The 19,933-nt window shown below is 44.3% G+C and overlaps 1 protein-coding gene across 2 annotated transcripts in view; it reads right to left on the bottom strand.

Annotated features, from left to right (window-relative positions):
• Positions 1–2,472: 2,472 nt before the first annotated feature.
• The window catches only part of SYNDIG1 (synapse differentiation inducing 1), a 134,185-nt gene continuing 116,724 nt past the window's right edge, over positions 2,473–19,933 (bottom strand). The window contains exon 4 of one of the 2 annotated variants that reach the window (XM_050316125.1): positions 2,473–6,086. In XM_050316125.1, the coding sequence (XP_050172082.1) occupies positions 6,024–6,086 (63 nt within the window). In that variant the 3' untranslated portion in view covers positions 2,473–6,023. Of the gene's footprint in view, positions 6,087–9,400; positions 13,117–19,933 lie in introns of those variants that run through there. The other variant, XM_050316126.1, reaches the window with a different exon arrangement.

The raw sequence follows: 19,933 nt of genomic DNA, 5'->3' as shown, positions 1-19,933 counted from the left end.
ATATTCCAGAGGAATATAAGGAGGAGGAAGAAAAGCCTTTGCAGTGGACAGAGATAGTGGGGTGAGGTTTGCCTAGGATGTTTTAACTTTCCTTTAATAACCTAGCTATCTGGGATCTCTGGGCTCACCTCCCTAAAAGTGGCAGGTAGGAAAATAAATTATCCCTGTTAGTCTTTCAGGATGCAAGCTGTACTGTTTCATTAAAGTGATGACTGCTGCTATAACAAGCCACATTAGCCCAAGATTGATCCTCCCATTCAAACCATGAAAGATCAGTGCCATTTGCAGCATTGAAGGTCTATCCTCTCTGGGGTTCCTTCTCACTGATTGGACCTATCACAGCCTACTCTGTATTGCCCATGAAGCCAAGTCTTAATCCAATTGAGAAATGTTTCACATGGCTAGTGGATGGCAAGTCAACACTGGACTGGTGTCACCAGTTTTCCAACGAGCCTATGTATAAGGCAGTGGGAGTGATGGTGATGGGGGGATAGAAGGATGCAGCTTTGCTGAGGAGGAGGTACAGCCAAGAGAGAGAAAACCATGACGTGCTGCATGGTTGGGCTCTCTGGGAAAGCTCAGATCATCAGGAACTGAGGGCTCAACACTGCAGTCCTAACTGTCTGAATACTTTACAAGGACTTCTCACATGAGGGTTCTGGGCTCACACCAAATGCTATTGAAGTATTTCTCTTAACTGGGCCCCACAATAAGAAAGGTTATGTGCAAGAGAACAGGAGTGTATGGAAAATTTATAGTTAAATGAAAAGCCAGTGTACAGTGTACAGAGTTTTGTCTAACTGGTTTCTGAGACCCCTGTGCTTTTTCAGGTTGACTCCCCCCAACCTCTGTTTCCCTCACCCTGTGACTTGGCTCAGAGGAGGTAAAAGGTGATAGCTTTTGTTAATTTTGAAGACATTTTGAACAAATGTGGATAAAAGGCTAATTGTGAAAGAAAAGTGAAAGACTGGTACAAAAAGCATACAGTCAAAAATTGGGTGAGGCAGAGAATAGCAACAGCAGTTGAATCTTTTACAGGTCTCTTGCTGAGACTGTATACTGACAGGCCAGCATAAAGTCTGTGTTCCAGTGCCAGTGATGACCAGATTCATATTTACTGGGTTCCTTTGGGTTTTACAACTGGAGACTGCAGCTGGATCCACAGAACTAAAAGTGAAAGATGTTATTTCCCTCATTCAAGCTATTTTCAGAAAAATGACTGATGTTCTTAGCTGATCTTCATGCTTTTAAGATCCTGTGTCTGACCATCTGTCTCCAATTAGTCCCTTCAGCACTGCAAACTTCTCTCTTTGAAGTTCTCACACTTCTTTTTTTGCTACATTAATAATAAAAGGAACCTCAAAGCACTGTTAAATTGTCATTCTCCTTACTTGAAGCAGGATAACTTCAAGAAGTGGGACAACACAAATGAGGTGAATCTTTTCCCTGGACTTTTCTTAAGAACCAAGAACCACCTTTTTTTTTTTTTTTTTTTTTTTTTTTTTTTTCTCTGTCTAAGCTGTCTAAGTTGGCTAAGACTGTCATGCCAGAGGCCCTAGGCAAGGCACAGAATAAGGATTCAGAAGATCTGGGTTCACTCTCAGCTCTGTAGAAATGACTACTCCCTGTTCATCATGTGTGAGAGGCCAGATTCATATCTCCTGATTGTTAAATTATTGTGTTGGGTCAACCATCTTGTCTGTGTGTGTGTTGGGGGTGGGACCGTGGTCAGGCCTGCAGCCCCATGGCAGTGTTGGGAGGCACATGATCCGCAGCCAACACAGCTGAGTCCTCAGAGGGCACATGGCAGTATCAGGAACCATGTGGCTGAGCTGTCAGTCAAAAAGGCCTGCTGGGTAGCCCACCCACACCACACCTCTGGAGCATCTGACTGGCTATGGCACCCCTCACTTCAGCTGGGAGGGCACTGAGTGGTCAGTCAACCAGATGTCCTGCCTGGAAGGAGTGGCCACAGTAGCCAAACCATATAAATACATCTGCCTATCTTTGCAGATATCTACCACCTTGTGACCTCTTTGTATCTTTCTCCCTCCCTCTTCTTCCCTTTCTTTCTTCCTTTTCTTCTTTCCTTATTCTCTTGTGAGTAACTTAAACCCGATGCATCTTATTTCACTTATTTGTGGGTTGTTGTGTACTGAGTGCTTTGCGGAATGCTCCTCCTTGGTTGTTTGTCACGCCTTTAAACCTTTTTGCCAAAATGCCTATTTTCTCTCTAAATTAAAAGTTCTCTTGGAAAGCGCTTGTAGTGAATAATAGAATAAACCAGGTTGGAAGAGACCTCCGAGATCATCAAGTCCAACCCTTTATCCAACACCCTCATGGTGCACCCTAAGTGCCACATCCAGTCTCATCTTAAAAAACCTCAGACACTGGAATGGGCTGCCCAGGGATGGTGAATCCACCACTTCCCTGGGCAGCCCATTCCAGTGTCTGATTACTCTCTTCCTAATATCCAACCTAAGTCTCCTCTGACAGAACTTAAGACTGTGCCCTCTTGTCCTACTGATCGGTTCCTGGGAGAAGAGACCAACCCCCACCTGGCTACAACCTCCTTTCAGGTAGTTGTAGAGAGTGACGAGGTCTCCCCTGAGCCGCCTCTTCTCCAGACTAAACAACCCCAGCTCCCTCAGCCTTTCCTCACAGGACTTGTGCTCGAGTCCCTTCATCAGCCTGGTTGCTCTTCTCTGAACCTGCTCCAGCACCTCAATATCCTTCCTGAACTGAGGGGCCCAGAACTGGACACAGCACTCCAGATGTGGCCTCACCAGTGCTGAGTACAGGGGAAGAATCGCTTGCCTGTGGTCCTGCTGGCTACACTGTTCCTGATGCAGGCCAGGATGCCATTGGCCTTCTTGGCCAGCTGGGCACACTGCTGGCTCATGTCCTGTCGTTTCAAACTCCCAGGTCCCTTTCTGCCTGGCTGCTCTCCAGCCTCTCTGTGCCCAGCCTGTAGTGCTGCAGGGGGTTGTTGTGGCCAAAGTGCAGGACCTGGCACTTGGCCTTGTTTAACCTCATCCTGTTGGAATCAGACCATCTCTCCAGCTTGTCCACATCCCTTTGAAGAGCCCTCCTGCTTTCCAGCAGATCAGCACTCCCCCTAACTTGGTGATATCTGCAAATTTACTAATGGTACTTGTTATAAGTAAAATGAAACTGAGCTGAAATATAGTAATAAAATTTATTGAAGATTTATATAAAATGCAAATAAGCAACACAGCATGCTGGGCAGCTGGGGAGACTCCTGCTCCACTCACGGCACGCAAGCGCAGTAGGCAAAACCAGTAACTTTTATTCCCTTATCGGTTCCCCTCCCATTGTCACTTTCTGTCCCCCTACTGGATTTGAGTTTGCAGGTCTGGTTCTTGTTGGCTTCTCTGCAGGCTCACCTCAGTTGCCAGGTGCTTTCCCCTCCATAGTTCCAATCAGTCCCTAGACCTTGAGGCCTAGCGTGCAGGCATCTCCAGATGTCCATCTTGGATACTCTGTATCATTTCAGTTCCTGACCCTTTGATCCTTGTCCTTTCTTTTGTTACTTTATGCGTGTTGTGAGACAATAAGCTTTTTAGAAAAATAAGATACAAAAATATTTACTTAACAAGGCACAATAGTTTGTCTTTCTAGCTTAAGAACTGCAAACTACATGCTTATCAGCTTACAATGCTGATAGATTATTGAACCATTCTACAACTTACAGTCTCCTAACAGAACAGTGATTATAATAACATATATATATATAACAATATAACATGCACTACAATTTAATGAGTAAATTACTATTATTACTAATTTGATGAGTAAATTTAACTGCTACTTATTACAGTACTGTATCAGGGAATGTTGATATTTTTTGGTCTGTGTTTGGCCCAGCCACCTGCAAAAGTTTTGTTCTTTGCCTGCCAAGTTCACTGATAAACAGGAGTTTTGTCCTTAGAGAGAGAGTTTCTTGTATAAACTATTTTAATTGGTGTTCTGTGATTGGCTGGTTGTCTGTAGAGGACATTTGAAGGAGAAACTGAAGAGGAGAAGATGAAGTAAAGCCCCTTGTTCAGCCAGGCTGGCCATCTTCCCCACTGTCTTGCCTTTCAGCACACTGGCATAGCCTGCTCCTGCGCATTCAAGACTTTCTTCTTGAAGCATGTCCATCCGTCCTGGATCCCTTTGTTTCCAAGGATTGTTTCCCAGGGTATGCTCTGAACCAGTCTTCCGAGTAGGCCAAAATCTGTCCTCCGGAAGTCCAGGGCAGAAGTTTTATTTATGGCCCTCTTTGCGTCCCTGAGTATTGAAAACTATTATTTCATGGTCACTGTGCCCCAGACAGCCTGTGACCACCACATCTCCCATCAGCCCCTCTCTGTTTGTGAATAGCAGGTCTAGCAGGGCCCCACCCCTGGCAGGCTCATTTACCAGCTGAAGCAGGAAATTATCCTCTATACACTCTAGGAATCTCCTAGACTGCTTCTTCTCTGCTGTGTTGAGTTCCCAGCAGATATCTGGCAAGTTAAAGTCAGCCACAGGAACAAGGGCTGGCAATTTTGAGACATCCTCCAGCTACTTGTAGAATAATTCATCACCCTCTTCATCCTGGTTGGGTGGTCTGTAACAGACTCCTACCAGGATGTCAACCTTGTTGGCCTCCCCCTTGATTCTGATCCACAGGCATTCAACCTTATTGTTACTGACTTCAATTTCTAGAGTCTAGTCTCTCTAACATACAGAACCATCTCTCCACCTCTCCTACCTTGCCTATCCCTTCTGAAGAGCTTGTAGCCATCCATGGCAGCAGTCCAGTCATGTGAATCATCCCACCACATTTCCGTGATGGCAACTACATCATAGCTTTCCTGCTGCACGATGGCTTCCAGCTCCTCTTGTTTGTTACCCATACTTTGTGCATTGGTGTACATGCACTTCAGCTGGGCTGCTGATATCACTTCTAACTTTGGCTTTCCACCCTTAGTCTCATATCTGGAGAGCTTGGTTTCAACCCCTTCCCCCTTCAAACCTAGTTTAAAGCCCCCATGATCAGCCCTGACAACTTATGGGCTGGAGTCCTTTTGCCCTTCCTAGATAGATGAAGCCCATCTGACTCTGGCAGGCTAGGTACCATAGAATTGACCCCATGGTTGGAAAAACCAAAATTCTGCTGGTGGCATCAATCTTTAGCCTATTGATAATAATCAGAGGGATGGATTAGCTCGGGGAGTCTTGTACTTATATCCCTCACCTGCACCTTGGTAAGGCAGCAGACTTCCCTGTGGGATGGGTCTGGTTGGCATATAGGGCCTGCAGTTCTCCTCAGAGGAAAGTCACCTACTACAACTACCCTTCTTTTTTTTTATATAGCTGTGGTTGTAATCCCTCTAGCAGATGGGGTGCAACCGGGAGACCCTCTGGGCAGATCTGGTTCTTGACTGTCCTCTGCCTGACTCTCTGGGTCCAGGGCCTCATACCTGTGTTCTCTTTATGCGATTCAAGGTATCAAAGAACTTAAAGGCTTTGCAAGAGTTTGTGTGAGTAAAAATTTTGGAGTCTTAAATAAAAGCAAAATGCCTGGGCAAGCATGTGGCTTTAGACCCAGCACTTTACACCACGTAACATCATCTGTATTGTTACTTTCTTTTGCTTCTAGTGCTCTCAGGACTCAAGCAAACAGAAGTGAGCTCTGCAGAGCCTGCACCCCCTCCTGGCACTGTGACTGTTTTCAAGAGGGCTCCAATAGGCTGCAGCTGCAACCCGAAATCATGCTGTTGGGAAAGCAACCTTGTTCTGGTGGCTGAATTTCAGCTCAGGCTCTTTTGTTTGAACTTTCCATGAGCTATGCTTCAGATAGGCCGATTCCTGTACCTTGATGATCCTAACCTCTCTGAGCTGACTTCACTTCCCTGCTTGACCTTGAATTGCTCTCATGAGTACAGAGGTGTCTGATGATGACTGGTGTCCGTGGTTGCTTTCACTGGCTGTGGTCTGCTCTTCTCATTCATATTCTGTGGAACTGTCTTCATTCAAAAAAGGATATTGAGGAAAGGGAAACTCTTGTGGAAGAGATCTTGTCTTTCTGACAGTGGCTAGAAGAAATGAGAAATACAAACAGTTGTTTCTCTTTGAAGGTCCTTCCCAGCCTCTGGCACTTGGGGTAGGACCTGTTGAGCCTGAAGATACAGCTGTACCAGGCAGGCATTCATAAGCCTATCTTCTCTCAGTGCAGTGAGGGCTGTAGACCTTAGTGTGCCAAAGAACTCCAAGCAGCTTCCTACCTCTCATGGATTCAAAGGCCATATGTCCATCTTTGTTCATTTTTCAGAGACAGATTCCCTGCCAATATACATGGAATTTCTACCATTTTGGATGTGTTGGGCTAGCGGTTCAAACAGTCTAAATGGCAAGCACTGCATCACTGTTTGCCACTGAACCCCAAATCTTAAACACTTTCCTTAAAATATCCACCTGTTCTAAGTTCCTGCATCTGAACTGGGAGGTGGCTGACTTTGTTCTTTTTGGTCTATTTTGTCCAAAAGACATTAGATGGAAGAGATTTACTTGGATGCCTCTGGATTTGTTAGCTGAATCCTCTGCTTCATTATTAACGGAAGCTTAACTTTACTGTAACCTGCTTCATGCACAATGGGGCATAATACATACTGTACCTGTAGTAACCAAGCCTAAAATGACGAGAACAACATTTAAATAACTCTTGTGACTCATTAGCCAGACAATAACACCTGGTGGGTAAAAGATATACTCACAGAGATCTCACAGAAAACCCCTCCAAAAAATGACTCCTGAAAACCTTTAAAATTGTTGGCATGGATGTTATTTGTGGAATTAATAGTATTTTTTCCACATGGCATGGTTGTTAAGAATGATGTATTTGGCCTCAAGGAGCCCCTGGTGGTCTAGTGGTAAAGGCGCGGCGCTATCACCGCCGAGACCCGGGTTCGATTCCCGGTCAGGGCCACTCCCGGGCAGGTGGGGCTCGTTAGCCCTTAAAAGGCAACCCACCTACGTCCTAAGGACCTCGCTGCCACCGTCCAAGCTCGCTTGGCCCCGGCAGATGAACCTTAGGATTAAAGGGTGGGCTCAGTTCCGTGCACGCTGTGTCTCACCTAAAAAATCCAATGCACAGGCTGGAAGGTGTAAAGACCTTCCCCGGATCTTCGCTCGCGAAGACTGGCCATTATTTTATATTATTTGGCCTCATCTTTATGTTGTGTAGGGACACTCTCTGAGATTCTGATCAAATGAATTGAACCTGTACTGACCTTCATCTTTTGCAGAACTCCAAATGATATGCCTATAACTGAACAGTTAATGAGTCCCCTGGACTCTTCTCTTTCAATAGGAACAGCTCTAAGTTTCTCCCTTTCTGAGCAGCAAGGAGTCAAAGAGGAGAAAAATCCTATGAATAAGGGAAGAAAAGGAGGTTAAGGTTCATATTTGCTGTTTCTGGCAGGGAAGCTAAGTTTTGTTTTCTGTGTATGGCCTTTCTCCTATTGTCAGGAATTTGTCCTGATGGATCCAAGAGCAACAAAAGACATCTCTGAAAACTGTCTAGTCCAAGTCTCAAACCAGTGTCATCCAGAACAGGTTGCTCAGGGCCTGACCCATTAGTTCTCAGCTGACTCATCATCCATCTGAAAGCAAGTGTTCATACATTCCTGATTTTCTCTCCTATTAAAGGAAACTCCCCATTATAGAATCATAGAATTGTTTAGAATGGAAAAGACCTTTAAGAACATTGAGCCCAACTATTAACCAAGTCTGATCTTCTGGCCTGTTCTACCTAAAGAGCCATACCCACCCATCACAGCTCTTCAGGCACATGAGCCTGGAGGCATCAGGTGAGGCACCATGTCCCCATGATCCAAAGGAGATCATAACTGTGTAACTGCACACGGACTTCTAATTACTCCTGTCTGTTCCTCATGCTGCATGGACCACTATTTGAGCACTTCAGAGAAGGACCCAGCTTTCTCCATGATGCTGTCTTATAGGAACATTCTTAGCTGTGGGTGTACTCTGGGGCTGAGCCCTCTTCAGCCTTGCACTGTTGAGTATGAGATCTTTCTTCTCCATGTCCCCATGCTGACAACCCCCTACACCACTGCCTTACTTAGCTGGGGTTGTCATTCTGCCCTCCCCTAATCCTTCCTAATTTAAAGGTCTCCTCAACAGGTTACCAAATCCTTGACATAGATGCTTTTGTTCCACTTAGGTGAATTCAATCTCTGTCTAGTAGCCCATGATACTCAGAAAGGGTCCATGATTGTAAAATCCTGTTGCGTCACCTCGAGTTTTGCAGCGAGCTCTAGATTTTCAGGATCATTCTGCTCTTCCTCAAATGTTCTCCCACCTTCCCGCTCCCTTTTAGAGGCAATACTGAAGAGAATGCCACTTCAGCACCCATGTCCTTGACTATCATCCCCTGGTGGTATTACGTGGTATCTTCCAGGTCTCCAAAGGAGATGTTGTCTAGGCCCACATGGATATGTAGTGGGGATGTAAGATTTGTGAAACTCTTCTGGTCTTCAAACTATCCTCAGTGTCCTGGATCCCGCTAAATCTCTCTAAATCTTCCTAGGCAGCATCAGGCTGGCAGCTGGAGGCCTCTATCCTGCACAGTAGGGAGTCTCCTATTGTTACTCACCACTCACTTCCTTCTGGTGCTACCATTTAATTTACGCTCAGTTGTCTACAATGCTGTTCTGAAAAGAACTCCCAACCTCTCATCTGATACCATGGCACTTAATCTATTCTGTAGTTGCTGATCTGCAGCTGAAGCAGCTGCCTTTCCTCCTGGTGCCAGAAGTCCTTCATGGGAGTCTTCTTTTCCCAAGCCACTGAGTACAGGCTCTGAACACTCTTCTGTCTGTGCAATTGGGTGTTCAGGCTCTTATGGAGTCTTGGAGAGGATTCTCTCCTCTTTTCTATAATCTTTGACACTGTGCAGACTTCCCATCTCCTCTTGCAGCTCTCTAACAAGCATTCACCTCCTGCAGGCAAGAAGACAACTTCACCTGCCCCAGCCTCCCAGAGGTGCCCCAGGCTTTTCCTGCAGTCCTGGATCTGCAGCACTGCATCCATACTGGGAAGCTCAGCATGCACACACACTGTCCTCAGCACAATTTCTAGCTCCCTGCTATTTGTTGTTCTGTGCAATCTGGTGCATCTGTTCGCATCTTCTGTTACAGAAGCACAGCCCAATTTTTGATTCTCTGTGATACATTGCCAACTTAAGTGCTGGAGATGAAAATCTTTTCTTGTTCCTGAGAAGCACAGAAATCCTGCAGCAGAAGGAGAACTCAAATGGCACTCCTTCAAAGCAGAGGTTTGTTCTTCTCTACTCTCTTCCTGTCTGTGTAGAGCTTCGCCACCTTTTCATCACTTCTATTTCAGTGCAGCTGTTAAAAGTCCTTGCCTACAAATCTATTTGCCATGCAAAATTTTTCTTGGGGCTCATCAGGCAGTTATAGCTGCTTCAGCGGTAAGGCAGTGACTGCAATAGGGAAGAGGATTCTTCCAGCATGCCTGACTCCTAGGAGCATTACATTTGATGAACTCTGTGCAAGAATGCAAGCAAATGCAAAATCTGAGCTGGTGTTTGATGGGAAAAGTAGCAGTCCCCTTCAAAGCTGTTTTATGGAAGGAAGGACTTCCCTGTTATCAGCAGACTCATTCCAGGATGGGGTGTGCTGAAGCAATTTGCCTTCTAGTTGAGCTTATTTTAGAGACATCTCTAGCTAGGTTCTAGAACAGCTTTCTTCCATGTGCAAATATGGACGTTGCTATGTGTTCTGTGGGCAGCTTTCATAGACAGAAAGTGTGAAGGAGAAATGAAATTCTTTTCTGCACAGTGATGGCTGAATGAGTGAAGGGTACTATTCAAAGGCTAGACTGGATTAAAGTGTGGGACCTAAGGTCAGAACAGGTCATGATGATCTGTGTGTCTGTTGAGGAGGAGGGAGAGAAGAGAGAACTTGGCTTGGAATGAGGTAGAGGACAGGGAAGTATGAGTACTTCTGGCAATAATGACAGGGGAAAGTCAACTGTACTCTCAGACAGAAGACTGAATGGAAGAGTAGGCTTGAAATTAGCAGATATACTGTTTTCTCTCTAAAACACGCTTTGAATAAATAAGATGTTGAGATACACTCTGTAAACAGAGCAGTTTCCAAGAAAATCTGGCTTATGCATTTGTTTCTTCTTGCTAATACATCAGCTTAAAAAGCTCCAAAGATGGATTTGCTGCTTATTCCAAGAAAGTCAATAATATCACACTGGGAATAACTTGGAGTCAAGACAGGGCTTAATGTAACATGGCAGGTGTAAGATTTCCAAGCTTGATGCCATTTGCTCACAGAGAGCATGGGATCACTGTAAGAACGCCAACAAACAGGTTTGAGAACCTTGTGAAAATAAGGAGGAAAATGGCAAGCTCCAGAGTGCAGAAAAAATAAGACTTTTCTATGTGGCTCTTGTACTCCTGATGTTGTTTAGTATGTGTTTTTTAAGTCTCCTCCCTTCCCACTGTCCCTGGGAAAGTGGCTGCAACAGTAGAGACATGAGTCCTTGAATTAAGCTGAGAGAAATATGGCAGGCTAATCAGATAAAAAAATACCTTTCACATGGTCTCTGGAGACATCACTTGTAAACTACAGAGAACTAGGGTTGGTGGGTTAGTGGAGGAAAGCAGCTAATAGGCCTTATAGCTAGCACTTATAAGATCTCCTTGATGAAGCTCCCAATATAATCTGTGAGGTAGCTTGTTGTCGTGGTTTTGCCCTGGCTCAATTTACTTTTACACTTCCCATACAATTACTATCAGTTGAGAGAAGGTTTATGCAGACAAAAAGAGACTGAATTGAAAAAAAAAAGTATGAGTATTTATTATTAACAAGCTAAAACTAAAGAATTATATCTACAACAATTCTACTTAAGTAAAAGGTATTATGTATTTACAGAAGATACTTCTCCCCCCACCTCCCTTTATATCAGTCCAAGGAGGAGAAGCAGTTCTTTTCCATTCTCGGAATTCCAGCTCTCTCTCTCCAGTAACTCTGCAGCACTTTCGTAGCAGCTGGAACTCCTTTATCTCTCTCTCATTCTGTGTTGGCCTCCAGGGCTGGGTCTACCCCCCTCCTGGGCTAAAACCGAATGCTGGAGGTTACTCAGGTCCTGAAGGGTTTCCTTCCATAGGCTTGCAAGGGGACACTTGCTTACTATGGATCTTCTTCCACAGGGTTACAGGGGATAATGGTTTAAGAGTTCACCCCTGTTTCCCTATGGAGGTCCCTCCCCATGGGAGAACAGTCCTTGATTGACTTCTCAGCATGGGTCTAGTCTGGATCCCTTACTCGGATCCTAATATCCCACCTGAGCCGTCTTCTGCTCCAGCGTAGGTCCTCATCCCCCTCAGGGTCATAAATCTTCAACATCCCTACCCGAGCTGTTTTTCTGCTCCAGCCTAGGTTCTCTCAGGGTCATAAATCTCCAGCACCAGCAGTATGGATCTCTCACTGAGATCCCAAGCTTATCTGAGCTGTCTTGCTCCAGCATAAGCATCGTCCCCTTCGAGGGTCACAAAGTCTTCAACAGGACTCTACCTCATCCGAGCCGCTTCTGCTCCAGCATAAGGCTTTTTCTCTTTCTGTCAAAGTCACAAATCTCTGGTACATCCACAAGCTCCTCTGTGAGCTGCATGGGGGGTCTCTTCACCCCAACAAACTTTTACAAGTGGCAGGGGTTTATTTTTCAGTCTTTACCCTGCTGAAGGGAGGGAGAGCGAAAGGGAAAAAACAGCAGCTCTCCCCCCTTCGAACTTCTCTCTCCTGTTGCAGCTTCAGCTGCCAGCTTTGACCTTGGAAGTCCTGTTATCTCATGGATGGAATTCTTCTGCAGCGGTTTCTCGTCTAAGCAGTTCGTCTTTTAAACTTTTTTTTCTTCACTCTTTTACAGAAGAGAAAGGAGGCTTCAGTACTACACCTGCCCCCCCCGGCCCAAGCCGGGGAGGAGGGGGCCTTGGCCCTCCTCAGGCCCACTACTCTGCTACATGGCTGCTGCTCCTAATTTCAACTGCGCAACCAACCTTTTCTTCCATTTTCTTAAAGATGTAATTAGCAAAGGCATCACTGAACTTTTTGATTGGTTTTTTTGTCCGGAAATCACTTGGACAAAACCATCCTCAGCCCCAGGGATGGGCTGGTGGGCAAAACCACGACACTTGTTTAAAAAAAATTGTAGAAAAATGTGAAATTTAAACCCAAGGTTGTAAACGTAACAGAAATGTTCTTTGCTACAAGACTTAAAATAACTGTACTTTGAGATACTCTTTAAGCCTAACATTAATTTTGACCTTTCCGTGAATTGTGACACAAACATGTTTAAAATAGATAGTCATGCCCAAACCATCTCCATTATCAGCTAAAAAGATTTTTGTGTTATATTGCAGTTAAACTCTTTTAAACAAACACTCTCTCTTACTGTGCTATTTTCATGCTATAGCGGAGATACTTAACAGACTGCACAAGTTCATCTTTTCTTCCTCCTGTATAGAATATACGACTTTGCTGTTTTTAAACAGCTCATGCTTGAATACATAAAAAAGACTTTGTGTATATGCAGATTGCCCATCACAATATTTAGCTGCTTTAAATTGTTGCTCACTCATTTCTTCCTGAACTCCTGCTCTCCTTTCACAGGTACAGAATAGTTTAGTCATGATAATCAGGATTATTAATATACATCAGATTCTGATTGCTGTCTTATTTCCCCCACCAGCTACTTGAAGGGCAGTAGCAAGGGTGATGAGGCTAAGTTATTCAGGAAGTGATAGCCAACATGCAGTGCTCTTCAGCTAAGATGTGGGAAGTTGAGTCGGTTTCAGGAGCACGGCAGGGCCTGGGAGCAGAGGGGTGGGATCTCCTTCCTTTCAAGAGATTTTCAAGAGTCTGCTGGACAAAGTGGCAACCGATCTGATTTAGTTTTGGGGTAGTGCTGTTTTGAGGGAGATGTGGGAGTAGAGAACTGCTTCTGTGTGTATGATCACATTCCTCCTCTCTTCTGATCTTCTTCAGCTTCATTATCTCTACCTCATGACACCTGAGTGCGAAAAAAGTGCACATGTATGTCAAAGCCTAGACTCATCCTTCTCCATTGACATCTGTTCCTTGGTAATTCCTCCAGGGACAATTCATGCGCCGTATTTCCTAGAAGTCAAGGGTAAAAGCCTTTTGCAGGAGTCTCAAAGATGGGGCTCAGGGCAGGCATGTGTTTGAAGCCATGGTCCTCCACGGAGCCCAGAGAGGGATTGCCTTGCTGTTTTGGAGAAAGAAGGGGCCCATTTTTATGGTGCCTGACACACAGCTGTGTTTGTGTAAGGTCAAAGGGCTAAGGAGAGACTGGGAGCCATTGTGAAGCAAGGGGCAGTCTGAGAAGGTTGGGAATGAATGAGCAAAGCTTTGAAACTCATATGTGGACTGCAGATAATGGGCTTAATGGAGCTGGATCCCAAGCCCATTGCACTGAGCAGCTCCCAGAAACACATCCCAGAGAAATGTTCTTGGCTACCATTTGTAGTTCAATATTTCTTCCTCCATCACCATGTCTATGAGTTACTTTGATGTGTGGCTGTCCTTGAAAGACAAGAGTTGAAAAGAAACAAATGAAGATGAGGTTACTGCTGGAAACTAATGTTGTCTAGATCAGTGTAATGGTAATGCCACTTGGCAGTTTACCAACGTCAGTTTTTTCCTCATTGTAGTTGCACTCTGTTAAAAAAACAAAAAACCAAAAAACCAGTATTTTTGTCCTAAGAAAAATGTACAAGGTTGCTTTGGTTGCTAATCATTAGATCCAACTGTTTTGAGTGTAGGCCCTGGAAACAGAGAAAATATACGCTTTATTTATGTGCTAAGTGCCTGGGGCTAACCCGTGTAATTTCTGAACTGTGAAGAGAAGTTTTCTTTGTGAATCTAATGTTTAAATTTTTATGGGCTGAACAAACCTGTACTTTTCTCACTAACTTATATTTATCACTTATATTTATGTTTATGAAGTACTCTTGTCATGTGTACAGAACATTGAATGAATGGGTTTCACCTGATGTTCAAATACTGAATTAATTTTTAGTCTGTTATTCTCTTCTGAAGCTCAATATTTTGTTGCATAGTGTGTTATCAAAGCTGTAATTACCCAGAAGATGATGGAATAAAAAACAAATTTGGAACATGCCTGAAATGGAACATGGGGTGGGGAAGGGGGAAAAATAGCAGATTTTTTTTGACTCAGACTTCAAAGACAACTTTTTCATAGATGTACTTTTATACTAATATTCATTATATATGAAAAACTGATTTGGTGAAAAGGCTTAAAATGTAGTGCAGTTCTTTATTCATATTCAGGCACAGCAACATGAGCTATGCTTGATGTTTCACCAAAAAAGCTTGAATGGAAAAGATTCTGGTTGCACATTTTGGAAAGCTCCTTTTTTATACTTCACTTGTACAGTACAAAAGGCCTTTTAAAGAGAAATGAAGGGCACCATAGTGGTACTGGAGAACAGGCTGCCTCTGCTGAATTTGTCAGCTGAGACACCTTTCTGTGTCTGGAGCAGAAGGGGAAGATTTGGTGTAAGAAGAGATGCTGAAAGGAACAAAGGCTGTAAGATATGAGATACAATGAAGCCAAGTAACTGATCTTCTAGAGCCTTCATAATTATGACAGGGCAGAAATACAGCCCTTGAGCAAAGATGTGGGCATAAGGTAGAGTGGTTCCAAAGTCCAAAAATTACTCTCCACCAGCCTGTTACTGCCAAGTGTGGCTTATAGAGGTGGTGCTAAACTGTTGTCCCTCTCAGACCTCTAGCTTTGAGTTGTTTCTTCAGTAGTTTCCCAATTCTGCTCCTTCAGCAATCATTCAGCATGGCTCTCTCTTCTCCCCAGGACTTGTTGCATTAGTCACCTCTATTGCTTTAGTGCCTGAGAGTTTTCTGAGTAAAAGGAAAATGTTCAGGTGAAAAGTCAGACTGGATTTTTGTTGTTGTCATTTCTCTTCTGTGTTGTATGTGTTGGGACCTTCTTTAATTTCCATGCACAGCTCTCCTGGGACAAGCCAGAAGGGACTAGCTAGCCTTATTTATTTATTTTGTTATTTTGTTCCCCTGTTAGCAAGGCCTAGCCTTTAAGCACCCATGGGCACCTCAGTTTATCTTCTCTACAGCAGCAACAAACACACTCTCTATGTGTCCCAGGCTTGATCAGAATAGATCAACCTCTCAGCCTTTCTGCCCTAACAAACTGTAATCTAAAAGTCCTGCTTGCTTGGATGGAAGGGGGAAGATAGACTGATATAAAGCAAGAGTGCAGTACTTATGCTACCACAGACCTACATCTTGAAGTAGCACGCTTTACTCTTGACATAACCTTGCACTCCTGGTGATCACAATCAATTCTGAAGCCACTTCAGTGGCCTGGGATTGTCCTCTGAGCCTGGCCTGTGTTTCAGGATACAGAGGCTGAAAACTTCAACCCAGTGCTCCTGGGTTTTTTTCCCTTCGCTGTCTTTTTGAGTGAGACACTGAAGTTGTGCTGGAAGGAGAATATCTCTGATCTTCTTGGTGTTGCTTATTGCTGTGTCCTTGCTTATCTGTTTGGACGCAGGAATTTCCTGAAACCAATGTAGCTGTCATTTCTGCTGGTGAGAGCCAGACCTGGGAAAAAATTGGCAAAAGCTAGACCTCCTGCAAGCAGCCTCAAGCTTGTGCCCGTATGGACAGAAATCCCTGCACTAGTTCAGGGTCAGGCTTGCACAAGAGGAACTGGAGATGAGATTAATTTCTTTGTGGTGGAGAAGATGAATAAATAACCTGTGTCTGGTCATTTGCACAAGCCCAGCTCAGGTGAACAGCACAGGGCACAGAAGGTGGTTGGAGATGTAGAAATAGGCTCTTCCTACCATCCCGGTGTCCTTGAGATGTTGCTTTTGTGTTTCCTCAGCAGTAGCTCCAGTAATATAGGCATGGGATAGCAATGGGATATTTTCTACCTCTCAAGCAATATCCTATAGACCACAGCCACTGAGGGACACTCTGGCTGCTGCATGGAGTGAGTTTTGGTCCAGTAGCTAAATGAGCCATCAGTCCTGGCACACAAGACTAGAAAACACAGTCCAACCTCTCTTACCTCCCTTCTGGTTGGCACCTTTCTGCTATAAAATGAGCTTTCAGGCCTTATTTGCTCAGTCCCCTTCTAAGGATGAAGCCCTTTCAGTGCCCATTGCAGTTAACTTTCTGCCAAGGCTGATTTAATTTTGCATAGTGCACAACAGCATTTGAGTGGTAGGGGTGAGAGTTGTGGTAGTGCAGCTTCTTATCATGGCTGGACATATTGTGTTTCAAGTGCTGCTAAACTGCAGCTTTTTTGGTCTTTCCACCTAAACTCCTTACGTGAGGCAAGTGGGCTGTGCTCTTCCCAGTTAGCAAGCAAAGCAACATGCTTTGGAGCAAGATTAGAAGAGATCTTTCTGGGTTAGTCTTGCACTTGGGATAGTGCCTTGCTTTCATGAAGAAGTGAGTTGAGAATACATCCCTAGTATAGCTATGTCCTTGACTGGATTTGCAGGCAGTTTGAAGGCTTACTGTTGGCACCATTTTGAAAGAGCAGGCAGCTCTAGGATGAAGGTTTTCTGTCTGTTTGTGTTGTGCAGCAGTCCATGGTTTGGCACAGGAATGCAGAAAGGAGTCAGGAATGCTCAGGGATACCAAACAAGCAGCAACTTGCTTCCTGTGTCTTACCTTTTTATTGAAAGGCCCTGAGACATTCCAGTTTTCTTTGCTAAGCATAGTATTACTGTTATGGTACAGAACAAGATATTATCTGATAACAGCAATGTTTGTTGGGAGGTTCAGTGTGAGTTTCTATCTGTCACCCATTCAACGGGATCAGTCAGAGCATAGAAGTGCATGTTCCTTTGTCTGAAGGGTATGAGGTGAACTTTCTGCCAAACTAGGAACTGCTGAACTTGGTGTGTCACAGGTGAAGCACAGCTGTTTTGCAAATCTAGACATGACTCTGCAGAGAACAAATTCATAAGTGACTGGCCCTATGGTCTTTGACCAAACAAACAGCAGAAAGTTCCACGATCCTCTTATCCTCTGTGCGAAGGGTAATCAATCTTTTTGCAGAATGGCTGCAAAATAAAGAAATAGGTAACTGGGTTCCTTTAGTAAATCTTTAAGTGTGCAGGCTTGAGCCTTGGTCAGTCAGCTCCAGGGGGCATGGGATGGAGCTGGAGCTCCTACCTTGGGCTTCAAGATCGGCTTGCACTGTATTGCATCCAGGGTGGTGGCCTTTGTCCAAAATGTACCTTGAATATAGATCTCTGAGCAATGTACTAGGGTTTCCTCACTGGGATGACGCCTCAAACATGGTAGGGGCTAACCTAACAAGGATTACTATATTTTTATATTGGTACTGGGAGGCAGTAACTCATTATAAAGTCTGTGCTGAAGTGGATGCTGGGAAAGGTGACATTTAACTTCCCCCAAAAATTCATTTCAAGATGAATTTTAAAGCTAAGAAGCCTGAGGAATGTAGAAATTCAGGCAGTCTAGAGACTAGGATGGCTGGGGATTGTAATTCTGGAGAGGTAGCTGGTCATGTTAACTCTCCAGAGAGGGAATGACTTTTGGGCACTGTTTTACTCCAGGTACATCGGTTGTTATGTGGGTGTGAGGTAATTATGATCCAGATTTTTAGGGTAGAAAATATTTTTCTGCCTTATTAATGTGTCAGGCCTCATAACAACAACATCTGAGGTTTGTGTTTGGGTTTTCTGATGGTTTGTTTGTAATTTCCAGAAAGTTGAATGAATGGAGGTAAAGGACATGACTTCTTTCTATGCATCTTCAAAAAAAAAAGCGTAGAGAGGCAGTGATGTGTAGTCCTGAGTCCAGTCCCCTCCCAAAGGACCTGTTGAGTATTTCAATCTCCACACTAAGGGAGTCACTGTTTCCTGCTTGTCCACATTACCAACTGGCTGCTGATTATAGTTTGCATAAAGTTTTATCTGGTAAAATAAAGGAAACTTTTCATGTCTCCTGCTCTGGATTAGGGTATGTTTCTGGAGCCTACTTTCTCCTCTCTAGTGGCCAAGACTCCCTAAGGTGAGCCCTATACAGAGGTGCTTGTCAACATTAGCTTTCTATTCAGGCTTCCCTTGGTCATGCTGCCTGGTGTGTTTTGGGGCATAAAAAAGAATTCTCTTGCTTCTCCAGGAGTGTGGCCTCCGTGTTACGTTCAGATGTGCTAAAATCAGTACGTCACTTAGCATGTATGAACAAGGACAAGTTCCTTGAGTGGGTCACTTTGACAAGCAGAACTTTGTTCAAACTGTTAAGCCTCTAAGGTTAAAGGAGTTTTCAGGCATACAAATTTAACTGGGGCTGGATATCCTGAATGCTGGCAGACGGGCTCCCTCCAGAGGAGCCAGCTGGGACCTCCAGGCGCTTGCTCAGTCTCCATTTGAAATGCATCTTACAGTTCCAGGAGAGAAACACAGATTGCCAACCCCTCCCTGTGCCAGGACATCTGTTGCACAGACAGTACTGTAGGCACACGTCGCAGGCATGGCCTCACCTATATACCCAAGCTGAACCACTTGTCACTGACTGCTCTTACTCCTCTTACCAAGACATGCAGATAGCCAGATATGAAGACTTTTTTTTTTTTTCTTTGAGAATCTGCCAGCAGGAGAGTTGCTCCTGGCTTCACTTTGTGAATGAGGATGTGCAGAGAGTTTGAAATTGGAGGGGGGGTTACATATGATTTTAGATGGTGGAAACAACAGTGTTCTGCAGCTTCTGCAGGAGAAATAGAGAGATGCTTCGGGAGCACATCTTTTCTGTCAAGTGCAAGCTGGTTTGGGTGAAAAAGAGCAGAATACAGCCCCACATATTGCTGTTTGAATGGACACAGACACTGTCTGTGGAAATCTTCCTGAGGATGTCTGTTGCATTTGTCCATGAGAGATCATAGCAAGTCATGTGTTTTTCTTTGGAGAGCCTGTGTGTGGTGATTAGCACAACAACATCCTGGTTCCTGACTAATGCTTCCTCTGGTTATCTGTGATGTTGAAAGCCGAACCTTTATAATATAAAGCAACCATTTTGCAAAAGCAAATGATAAAAATGGTGACATTATTTCCTCTTTGGAAAAAGTCTGCCTCTCCTTGGGAGCTATGATGTTTCCATAGAGTATGCCACAGCTCCAAGAAAGGTGACTGAGTAAAATTAGAAGTTGGGGTATCCATTAACTCCTTTTTTTTTTTTTGTCACATTGATTGGGGAAAGAAGGTATTTAGATCTTAGCAGGGAAGAATGAAGAGAATTTGTAGCGAATGTGGTCTCTTTTTCTAGCTGGATGCCTGGATCCAGGGGCCAGCATTTGCCCGTTAGGGCAGTTCTGGGAGGGGAGTGACTATCATTTTACAGAATTTTCATTCTACATATCTTTCTATGTGTTATCCCACGGAATTACCCACTCCCAATGCCAAAAGGGAAAAAAGTACTCTCGTCAAACAAGGGAGTGGTGTCTGCTGTAATACTTGAGATAAAACATCTTTTAAACATGTGCATCCCACACCCTTTTCTGAAAGCCACCATGTCTTCTATGTGATAGAACTAGTTAACCAGGAAAGAACATGTCCCTTTTTCTCTTTCAGGTTTCTCGTATAGAAAGTTATATTGCAGCTGTATGGGAATAGTGGTGGAACTTGAATGCATCCTCCTCTTCCTGAGGGTTTGGCTCCATGGTTCAAGGCCACCTTAAGTATGGGTTGAAGGCATTCAGTTTTGAAGAGCATCTCATGGAGGAGATGCTGATAAGAAGCCCAGTGGGAAGTCCCCTGGACTCTGATTGC

The sequence above is a fragment of the Myiozetetes cayanensis genome, unplaced genomic scaffold (assembly GCF_022539395.1).
Source record: "Myiozetetes cayanensis isolate MyiCay16 unplaced genomic scaffold, myiCay2020 scf2-11, whole genome shotgun sequence".
NCBI lineage: Eukaryota > Metazoa > Chordata > Aves > Passeriformes > Tyrannidae > Myiozetetes > Myiozetetes cayanensis.
This window is presented reverse-complemented; position numbering and strand designations above follow the sequence as displayed.